This window comes from Plutella xylostella, chromosome 23 (assembly GCF_932276165.1).
Source record: "Plutella xylostella chromosome 23, ilPluXylo3.1, whole genome shotgun sequence".
Classification (NCBI taxonomy): Eukaryota; Metazoa; Arthropoda; class Insecta; order Lepidoptera; family Plutellidae; genus Plutella; species Plutella xylostella.
This window is the reverse complement of record NC_064003.1, coordinates 2,213,675-2,225,694: the sequence shown is the minus strand read 5'-3', so window position 1 is coordinate 2,225,694 and position 12,020 is coordinate 2,213,675. Positions and strand designations below refer to the sequence as shown.

Below are 12,020 nucleotides of genomic sequence, written 5' to 3'. Positions count from 1 at the left end.
TATTAAATCTAGATTTAGTGTTAAATCTCGATTTAGTGTCAAATTTTATATGGATTGACGTTTCTTAAATCGAGATTTGACACTAAATCTAGATTTAAATGTTTGTACAAGTGGCCCTTAGTGTCAAATCTTGATTTAAGAAATGTCAATCCATATAAAAGTTGACACTAAATCTAGATTTAATATGTTGGTGCAAGTGGCCCTAAGAAAATTAAAATTCTGTTTACGTAATTAAAGTGAATTTTGGTAAATAAATGCATTTGGCTGACGATGATGAGACTGTTTTGTAATAGCTTCAGTTGAAAATCTAATTAGGATGCGAAATTATTTTATCTAGTGAGTTTATAAGAGAAATAAATTAAATAATAGACACTTTTTTCAAAATAATGTTGCTGTTATTTGGTAATTCAGGTGCTTATATAACCATCCCAAATACCTGATACCTACAATGAGCGTGACTGCACTGTACCAGTGTACCTACATAAGTAAATTCAGGATAATCAGGATAAATTTGTACCGATCGCGTTACAAACACTTTGCTGTTCAGAATCGGTTGATCAAATGCCATTATGAAGTCGATCCTCTTTGAATGCACCTCGCAATCCCAAGCGAATGCGCCGATTAAGAAAATTTCCCCGAATATAAATAAAATGCATGAGAGCTCGCTTCGTGAATGCGCCCTGATTTTTTTCGGATGCTGGTTCGATTACGTGAAATCGTGGAATATTGAAAATCGGGAAATTAAGAGTATTTTTAATGAAAACTGCATTGGTATTTTGGTAATGTTTAATATATACTTATAGATACATAGTTATATTGTTAAATTCCTACATTTACAAATACACTATATTTGAGAGATACATTTTAAGACCTCTAAAGCTATCACCCGCGCCTTTTGCAGAACACTATACAAGAAATTACGTTTACTTTATGGAAATGCCCCCGCAACGCTCAAGTTGTCAACTTGATTCATCGATACCGTAACAGTATCTACCAGTAGCACCCAAACAGCCATTTGCTAAACTTAATGGTGTGAACAAAAGGTGACGTATTAAAATGTTCCTACCTTGTCTGGAGCCATTAGCGGCAAGCGATGTGCCTACATGGTCCCATGACGTCATATATATTATCAGGGAACAGGGATGTTACATGGGAGGGGTATTAAGACCTGGGGGTCACTCTATATGACTAAAAAAGAAGTTTCGGAGCGCTAGTGCGCGAGCCACGATGCTATCTCGTTGTATTACATGTGCAGATTTGTACCATAGCTCTTGTTCGTTTGTTTTTCATCACTATAGAGTAACCCTCCAGTGGCGTGATGTTGGGAATTATACACTTTCGTATGTATGCTGGATTCTATTCGACTCACGCTGTCGTTTGTTCGCGGGTAAACCACCGGAAAGGCGTATAGATTGGTAATTTTAAAAAGTTACTTATTATTATTGGTTACTTATTATTATTATTAGAATAAATGTTAGGTTCTAACCTAAAGAAGAACAAGCACCAGCTTTTTGGGGCTAGCAACGCAGGTTTTTTTTAAATACCTAAGTGAAAGACATGTTGCTAATAATTCATATCATTTTTTTCGTAATGGAAATCAATTCTGCGTTACAAATTTTTAAAAGTAAGTATATTTTGTAACAAAAAAGTAATTTAATAATACGAAGCAGCTAGGTACTTACTTATTTAACTGTAACTGCTTAATACGGAGCTCCATACATCCCTAACTTACATCTTACTTAGTAATAAATCTTGCTAATGTCTCTTACCAAGTGAAGGGACGTAAATAAAACACACATAGCTTAAGCAAAACATTTATTTGAAAACACGCGTTTTTTATTCGTGTACCGGAATACTGTTTCCAGGGTTTTGGAAGGCAGGGAATAAATCTTAGGTAAGGTAAATTAAGGTAGGATGTAGAATGTGAGATGAGGAGAACAGAGTGGTATGGCATTTAGGCCTATTTCCAGCGGTTGACGATTGCTGGCGATTTTAATTGACGATGATGATGAAGAGGTATCGCTATACTCTAGACTACTTATAAATACAGCTAAGGGTTACCTATTAAAGTACGGTACCTTACTAGCCTTCAGGGATCGGAATCTGACTTAATGATCTCTTAAGGGCTTCTAAAAGTACATGTTATACTTACCATTTTTTAAATTAATCCGGAGAACAATAATTTTGATGTTATTGCGTCTGAATGTTAGTATTGAGACAGTGAGAGCCACAAGTATATATGTATAAATGTAACTTACCTCCTTGTGGGAAGAACTGTGCGTAGATCAGTTTGAAGGTGTCTTCTTTCACGACGCCAGTTGGACACTCGGCTTTGAACCCTCGGTATAACCTGTAAAGTTCAGGTAGCCATTAGCAAATTGAGAAACGCGAAAAGTTGTCAATTGACACACAACACTCTAATCTTCAGCTGCTTTTCGAAGCGTGTGACTTTGTGATCATTGAATCATGACTGCCAATCATCGTATGTATGGTAGCGGTCCAACGGGCCTTTTACAGCAGGTGGCTGCTGGTGGCAGTAACCGGATGAAGAAACGGAGGCTATTATGTGGATTTGTGTGTGTGTGTGTGTGTGTGTGTGTGTGTGTGTGTGTAGTACCTCTTGAGCTCGGGCTCGGTGAAGCGGGTGGCGCGCCGCAGCGCCGCGATGGAGTCCGGGCGGTAGCGCGGCAACTGCTCACCCAATTCCTCGAGTTCCGAATCTGGAAACAAAGCAAAAATACTGTTAGACTGAATTAAGTTAGAGTAAGGGCGTAGATAATGGACCACTTAACTTTACCGTCACAAAACAAATCTAAAAAGGTTTCAATGCCCGATGGTCCAATAATGCTATCGATAGCCATACCTAATTTGATCACTCACAGATTTAATATAAACTTAATCTAAGCCTATGATATCCCTACAATCACGCTTTATTCAATGTTCTCGGCTGTATGGGTCGATTGGTAGATATTTCTTTTAGAAGGCCCTATGTTTGAACAAATCTTTATTATAATTTGATTTTAAATTGCTGTGTAGTATAACCTACCTAACCATAGCGTAACCGTAAGCACACCATTGTAACCCCTGAAACGATCGTCAGAGAAGACTTGCGACGAGCAATTCATATCAAATAGACATTCAGCATCTGTAGAATTCCATACAATTTACCATCAAACATAGGACTTGAATGCATTCCGTATTACCTCGATATATAGATTCCTACCAATATTCGCACACCATTCCGATATGCTTACGTCCTTCGATAACAACAACATTCATGCCGTTCTTGTTTCAGAATCCTGGCTGAAACCCTCACTCGACTCTTCTTTGTATCCACTACCTGGTTTCCAGCTCATCCGGAATGATCGCGTCAATAAAGGCGGTGGTGGTGTTGCTATATACCTTCGTAGCCACATTCCATACTCTATCATTAGTAAATCTCCGAGTGAGTATTCTGGGAAGGCAGAACACCTTCTCATAGAAGTACGTCTCGGCCACAGCAGGATTCTCCTCGGAGTTTACTACAGCCCCTCGATGACTGTCAATTACTTTGATTCTTTTGAAAAACTTCTTGATGATTACTCTCCTTTATTCGACAATACCATAGTCATGGGCGATTTCAATACTTGCCTTTTAAAGAACGATTCTCGATCCAAGTCTCTGCACTCCATTGTTACGTCTAAAAATCTGCACATCTTACCGTCAGATGCAACTCACCATCCGCCTAATTCAGATCCAACTTTTCTTGATTTGATTATCGTTTCCTCATTAGATCTCGTTATTAAGCATGGTCAGTTAGCAGCTGACTGCTTTTCTTACCACGATCTTCTTTACCTTTCATATAAGATTCGTACTCCAAAACCCAAGAAGCGTACCATTCTCCAGCGTAACTTTAAACAGGTGGACGAGCTGCAACTGTGTGAAGATGCTAAGGCTATTGACTGGGCACAGCTGAACGACATAGACGACATTGACGAGAGGGTCGCTCTGTTTAACTCTCTCCTCACCGATCTTTTTGATAAACATGCACCCCTCCGTCCAGTCCATGTTAAACAGCTGCCTGCCCCGTGGCTCACAGATGACATAAAGAGGCTCATGTCCAAACGTGATCACGCCAGATTTCGTTACAAGAAGCAACCCACTGAGGAGCACGAGCGGATGTACAAGGAGCTGAGAAATCGATGCAATAGAGTGTGTAGGGATGCAAAACGCCGACATATTCATAAAACTATAGAAAACTGTGATAATTCACAGTTATGGAACTTCCTGAAATCTTTGGGCATAGGGAAAACCAAGGCACTTTCAAACATCAACACTGACCTTACTGCTCTCAACAAGCATTTTTCAACCCCTCCTCTGATTCTGAATGATCAGATTAAAGCCACAACTCTAAGTCATCTTTCTGCTATGCCTTTCCCTGACTGCCCTTCATTCAATTTCAAACTTGTTTCTGGCCGCGACGTTAAGAGATGTATTTCGGCGATAACTAGCAAAGCAGTAGGCATTGATGATATCAGTGCCTCCATGGTAAATCCAATATTAGACGTTATTTTGCCTCACATAACCAACCTCATGAACCTTTCCCTCCTATCCAAATCCTTTCCTAGCTTATGGAAGAATGCATTTGTTCTTCCACTGCCAAAAGTCCCGAATCCTACGTCTTTGTCGCAATTTCGCCCAATTTCAATTTTACCTTTCCTCTCAAAAGTCCTCGAACGTCTTGTCTTTGAACAGTTTTCCAGTTTCCTATCCAACAACGATCTCCTTAACCCTCTCCAATCCGGCTTTCGACCAGGCCACAGTACAGTTACCGCCCTAATCAAAGTGACCGATGACATTCGTAGCAACATAGATAAGCAACACGTTACTGTACTTGCGTTGCTGGATTTCAGTAACGCATTTAATACGGTCGACTTTGATCTACTCATTGGTATTTTACGCACTCTTAACGTATCTCCGGCAGTCACTAGTTGGTTCGAGTCTTACCTCAAGGGACGCAAGCAGTGTGTACGTACCGACAGCGAGAGTTCAACTTGGTGTCCAGTACTTGCTGGCGTCCCTCAAGGCGGCGTTCTTTCTCCTTTACTTTTTTCTTTGTTCATAAACATCTTAGCCAATAAACTCACTTCTCTCTACCACCTATATGCGGATGATCTCCAGCTCTACACTAGTGCACCTCCAGAACACCTCAACTCTGCTATTAGCCTCATCAACACCAATTTGGAGATTATCTCCAAGTGGGTGAAATCTTTTGGTCTGCTATTAAATCCCACTAAGTCACAAGCAATCGTTTTTGGCAGCTCCAGAATGCTACGCAAGATTGACTTTGCAGCTGCGATGAGGGTCAGGTATGACCAATCGGACATACCATATGTAACTTCAGTAAAAAATCTCGGCGTGATCATGGACAACACTCTCTCTTGGGTTCCCCAAGTTGATGCTGTGAGCAGGAAGCTTTTTGCATCTTTCCACTCTCTTAAACGCTTGCAGTATTTCCTACCGTTTAACACTAAAGTTACGCTGGCACAGTCTCTACTGCTCCCAATTCTCGATTACGCTGACGTAAGCTATCTTGACCTCACTGAAGAGCTACTCAACAAACTCGAACGTCTCCAGAACTTATGTATCCGATTCATTTTTGGATTACGTAAGTACGATCACATTTCTGAGTATCGTGCTCAATTGAAGTGGCTCCCAATTCGCCTTCGCCGGAATACTCACATTCTCAACATGTTATTCAATGTTTTGAATAACCCTTCTTCCCCCCAATATCTCAAATCTAAGTTTTCATTCCTATGTTCCCACGGCCGAGCGTTGAGATCTACAGAGAACAAGATGTTGAGTGTGCCTGATCGTAACGCTGCTTCTTATAGTGACTCGTTTGCTGTGAAGGCGGCGTGTCTGTGGAACACCTTGCCCGTGAACGTACGACTATCACCTTCGCTTGCTACCTTTAAAAAGAGCGTAAAGGATCACTATTATCAGACCTTAGGTTGGAAATTATAATTATGTAAGTAAGTATATGTATGTATTAATATAGCCAGTATATATTAAGTGTATTTTGTCTCTTAGGTATATGTGTATTTATATTATTATTTAAGTAGGTTGAATAGGTAGTATAATTCTAGTTTATAAGTTTATTTTGGACATGCTTAATGTAGTCTCAGTTACTTATATGTCTGCATTTACTGTTTTTCTTTTTATTATTGTATAAAAGAGTTTTGTTAAATTTACCTGAGTTTTCCACCAACCAAGGGTTGGCTGGAAGAAATTGCTTTTTGGCAATAAGCCCGCCTTTGTGTACTAACTTCTTCTTCATTTGTATTTTGTCTGTGTATGTTATTTTTTAAGTATGCAATAAAGTGTCTATAAATAAATAAATAAATAAATAAATATTATATTTAAGTCAAACAGTACGTATGTTCTATGTAGATCCATCAATGTAGCTTCCTTTGAACTAAAGATCTCATCCAAGGCTCCGTTCACCTGGACGCACAAGACAACGCGTCGTTTGATGATGGATGTTCAGGAAACTAATGGACTGGAGAGGAATTGGAATTGTATTTTTTATATTTCGATTATCTATGAATTAATATTGTACCTACAATATTGATAGATAAAAATATGAGTAATACATAATTATAGTTAAAAAAGGATCACTTTCTACAAGCATACAGCTGACTATAAGCTTTTAGACACAAGGCCTATCTCAGGCCTCAACTTAGCATATCAAATTATAGGTTGTTAACCTATCAGCTGTCGTTGTCTCAGCGAGATCACACCGCAACGCTACAACGCAGTAAATACGAACCACTATAATTGCTGTGAGCTTTGACATGCAGATGCCATCGAGCCTCAAAGACGCCCTACGGGTTACAGACCACTCCATTAATATGCAATCGAGCCGTGTATACTCACGGGGTGAATTAACGGGGAAAAGTAAACGCCGTTTGAGAATCGCCATGTGAAAAGGTGTGTTTTTTTCTGACAATCGATGCATATGTAACTTTGCTGCTTATTGAAATTTGTGATCACTGCGATCAAAATTCAATATTTTACGTCATTTATGTATAAGATAGTATTATATTTTTTTTTTAGCAGTTGCGGTTTTCCTTCAGGCTTCAGACCTGAAATGAACTGACCCAAAAATGTGCCGATGGCAGGCTAAATACGTAATTTTGACTATCAAAACACAAAGAGGAAAGTTTGTAAGTCGTTTACGAAAATTGGTTTACTTTAACGACACTTAAATCTTTTTTTGGCCCACCGAACTGTTCCAAACAGTTTTTATCTTCAAACTTAACTTAATATACAAAAGGTATTTGGCGCCATCGATTTCAAGGAATTTGAATATTCCAACCGCGCGAGTTTCGCCTATCTATTAATAGTTAAGATGTTTCCTGTTTCCGTGTGATATAAAGTAACCTAAAGCACTCAGGGATAAAATATATTTGAATTTATGTTGTGTACGAATTTTAGAAACAATGGAACATTTAACTAATTTCAGAGTAAGTATATTCATTCTTAACATACATGATTACCTACGCACAAATATTTTTTATCTAAGAATATATTTTTAATATGATTGAAAATCTTTTCAACAACGCTTATCAGACTGAAAACTTTTAATTACTTTAAGCACCAAATGAAGTGTTCATTAATATTGCATAGAAGCAAGAGATGTGGTCGCCCGCCTTAGCTTGTCAAAGATAGAAGGGCGTTGAGTGATCGCTTAGAATTCATCAATTACTTATGATAATTGAAAATAGTACTCCATATATTATCAGGGTACCCGAGTGACAAGATTTCAGCATCAAATCAGATGCATCTTAAGGAAAGGTAATCTCAATATTTACATAGTATATGGATGTCTCTGAATTATAACAATATACCTACTTGCCTTCTATTTCCAATTACACACGGAACTAACAGCAAAAATTGTGTACGAATGTAATGCATGTAATGCACATCTGCCTTCCCCGTAAGGGAGTAAATTTGTGAAACCGTGAGTTTTATTTTGTACCTACGAGTCTTATTCAGCAGGGCGGCCTTTTCTCTTATAATATATACATATATGAATAATTTAGCGACAAATTATGAAAATACATAATACAAAATTTCCGTATTCACTGAAGTATAGATATACATAATCAGGTTCCCCCTTTTTGTTTACGTTGTGGTCGCCTGTGAGAAGGGCTGAATTGAACAATAGTCATTGTGTTCGGTTACTGGGCTATCACAAACAGGTCAAGCAGTTTAGATTTTAGCTCGTGATTGGTTTGATAATACTATTAAACCTACCTGCATTTTGTGGGTGTCCTAATACCCATTTATTACTTAATCATTTAGGTTTAGGTGTAAGCGACGTAATTAAATTGTAAGTAATAGCTAGGTATGATTAATTTTATATTTTTTTAATGCTCTACAAACTGATCATGTTTACACATTTCGTAGAATTTTTTTTTGCTATATAAAATATATAGAAGGATATAATTTTACCAATAGTATTATTACCTACATACATCCCGTATAAATACACTTTTTGCTCAGTAAAGCTAATAGGTATAAAATATCTGAGGTAAGTAGGCACAGCAATTAGAGTGTGCCTCTCAAGCTAAAGGTCTCGGGTTCAAGTCTCGACCCTCACCTGTCACTTCCGGCGTCGCGACGAACTTCCGTGAGAAAAAACAATATAACGCTGAATTTTTTAAACATCTTCATCTTACTTCAGTGTGACTTCATTTTGGATCCTAAAATTGTTAAAAGGTTTGTTGACATAGTCTTTAGTTGGCTTCATCGTGATTATTAATCATATTCATACGATAACGGTAAGAAACAGTTACTTAGTAGTATATAGCTTAGGTATCCATGGCTTGCCTGCCTTACCATATATGCACATCATGAATGAGACTACAAAGGACGCAATATGAATTAGACAAATTTCTAATGAATGCAGTTATTACTATTATAAATAATTAATAAATTACATTCAAAATTCCAAGTTTTCTAACACCTTTCGTCCTACGCTAGAGGTATAAATCTGAGCGTTTTAGAATCCTAGATTTTCATAGAACTTACAATGTCTTGTTGAGAAGTGGTGGCGACTATCTCATCACAGTCGCAACCACTGTCTCAAGTAACTTGTCCTATCTGCACCTAGTACAAAGGCGTTCATATCAATGGATCAATAGAAGATCCTTCAGCGCTGAACAATGGCGTGTTCTCAGTATTCTCAGTAGCCAGTCTGCTTCAGCGAACCCCGAACTTGTTCCTCATTGTTGAAGATAACTTTATTATTATTTATTAAGAGTTTCTGTCTTCATTAGTATCGTAGTCTTTGTTTAGGAGAAATTTGACAATTTCAGTTAGGAAAATAATTTGGGTAATAGGCGTGTGGTAAGTTACTTTGACTGCTGCACTGAGAGAATCCTGGGACCGCGCCGTACGTAGTTTGATATCTTTAACTCGGCTACCAAGCGTGGAAAATGTGGAGATTATGGCTATAAGAGACCCATGTCCTATAATAAATTGGTTATGGAATGGGATGATCGTTTGGTTGGAGAGTTGAAGTAGTTAGTAAAATATGTTTAGCAGTTAAATATAACTTCTGAAGGGAGCAAGAAATAACCATAAAAGCCAAGTAAAGGTCGAGGGTCAAACAAGTTCTGTAATTGGACAACTTGGTGCTGCGGCTTCGGACTTGACCAAATAATTGAACCCTTCGACATCTATTCGTTTGCAACCAAAATTTTATTGTCGCGCTGACTTTTATTCTAGTAATATTGTGAGTTTTATTCTAGTAACGCGAAAGTTTGTATAGATGGATGGATTTGGGACCTATGTCCAATAAAGACGAGACATACATCGTTGGATAGCTCTTTTCAAGTGAGCTAAAAAGTATTATGACGACAAATCCGTATAAGTTGTCCATTTTGAAATATATTCGTCGGAAGGAAGTATTTTTCTATGGCATTGCACTCTCTCTTCTGATGACAGTTAGGGCGTAATACACGTATTATTGAAATTGGAAAAATTACTTTCAACTGGTACTTTATTAGTATAACTTTTATTTACTGAGATAATAAACAAATATAATATTATATGAAACATGATCATTTTGTTATAAAAATTAAAAATGAATGTGAAAAACTAACAAAAACATTAAAATTACAGAAATAAAATATAAAATCTTTCAAGGTACGATTATTCTAATCGGACAGTAAATCAAGACTAGCGCTTCCGTTATTCATATTCTGCTAAAAAATACCTTTTCAACGACGTATCACTCATTTCTATTGGTGCTGGTCCCAGCTTCCATATATTTGTGCCCATCATCATTTGATAAAGAGGAAGCTATAACGCCCTGTATTAACACATATGCTATATTTTATCCCAGAAGCGGTGAAGCGAAGCAGGGGGCAACACCTGCGTACATAAAACTACTTTTAACTCAAGTAAAACTTTAACATAAATCAGAAATATCTTTCAGAAATATTACCCCTCATATTGTTCGAAGTCTACCTCATGTAAGTAAATAGTTCTCGACAGATTACCCTGGGGTGTACGGCGCACTCAATGCAATATCATAATAGTGCACTGATGTCAGAGGTACTACCTATAAGAATTTTACCTTTTATATTATCTTGAATATTTCAAATGGACTCAGGTAGCTGATTTTGTATTTATTATTAAACAATCTTATTTCGTTAGACAAAGATTTTGACTTACTTTAACTAGTTTTGAGAAAGATTGACTCGAAGAAGTACCTATACCTACAAACATATACATATAAAGTAACCTAACAAAGTACCACTGAAAGTCACAAGTAATTTACGTTAAGTTCTAAACACCATTGTTACCAACACGGCCGTAGAAATCAAAGAGAAAAGATAATGAGCAGACTAAATACCAACTCGGAGAGCACTAAAAGAGCCGCAGACTGTTAATCTAGAACAAGATCTAGAATTCCTAGACTAACTAAATCGGTTCGGTTTCCCCTATCATTTAGCTGCAGCTAAAAGGCTAATTGCTTGATGAAATTCTATTATGGTTTTAGCTTTAGATTTGTTTAGCTAAGTTGGAGGAGTAAGTAGTTATTATGGAGAGTAGGTATAAGTTAAACTTAGCAGTGTAAGTTTTTCTAACTATATTAGAAATTCTTGTGTTTCTCTGTGCATTGCATTTTCTCTGCGGTATACGATATATGACTGCTATCAATATTAGAAAAAGGAGATTTTCTGTTTTTTATAAGTTTAAAGATTTTGCACGTAAGTAGGCTAATTATAAAACACAAAACTTGTATATGAACTGCAGTGGCTAAAGTTAGCCGAGTGATGGCGGCAGAGCGCCTCAGCAGTTTAAAATATGTTTAATGTATGCGATGAAAGTTTTAAAATTATTTACCAACTGTCTCTTTAGTCTGCCGACTAACTTGCAGCTAAAGACTTCAGTGCTCTTCTTAAATTACTTCTAAAACGTTTAGACGTTAACTGTATTTTTTACGTTACTGAAAAGTTAGTATAATTTAATACAAGTACAGGCTATCTAGTAAGGATTGGAATACTGGATTAAATACTAACAGTTTACTTTATAATAGTTTCTTAAAAATACAGTCCTACAACACTATTGTCACAGCTTTCAGTCTAGTCTCTAAAAAAGCGGCGCGCAAGCAATTCATCGCTAAGAAAATGGCGTCTTTTTCAAAAATGGAACGCTCTGCCGTTAGAGTCTACTTCCGCCTCCGTGCGTGAACCGGAAACAATATGTCTGTTTGTCTGTTAAATGTTCCGTGCGTCTCTTTTGAACGCTGAAAGCAAAATCTGCTCGACCGAGTTTCACAGCTGTTCTTATGTTGTGCGTGTTTAATAGAGGCTGGTTGATTGCGCTGTTCATTTGTTTCTGTGAGTGTTTTTAATTCAAAAATATGGGGAATATGATGAAGGAAAATGTGTGACATGCCTCCACATATAGGTATAATAACTGTTCCAGCGAGCTTCGCTTCGCCTTAAAAAGATTTCCCG

At 37.4% G+C, this 12,020-nt stretch overlaps 1 protein-coding gene across 1 annotated transcript in view; it reads right to left on the bottom strand.

The window, feature by feature from the left end:
* Positions 1-12,020, bottom strand: part of LOC105396024 (Kv channel-interacting protein 1) — a 175,578-nt gene that overhangs the window by 9,556 nt on the left and 154,002 nt on the right. The window contains exons 6-7 of the mRNA XM_048629594.1: positions 2,618-2,720; positions 2,259-2,350 (exon numbers count right to left, since the gene is read on the bottom strand). Coding sequence (XP_048485551.1) covers positions 2,259-2,350; positions 2,618-2,720 — 195 coding nt within the window. The remainder of the gene's footprint in view (positions 1-2,258; positions 2,351-2,617; positions 2,721-12,020) is intronic.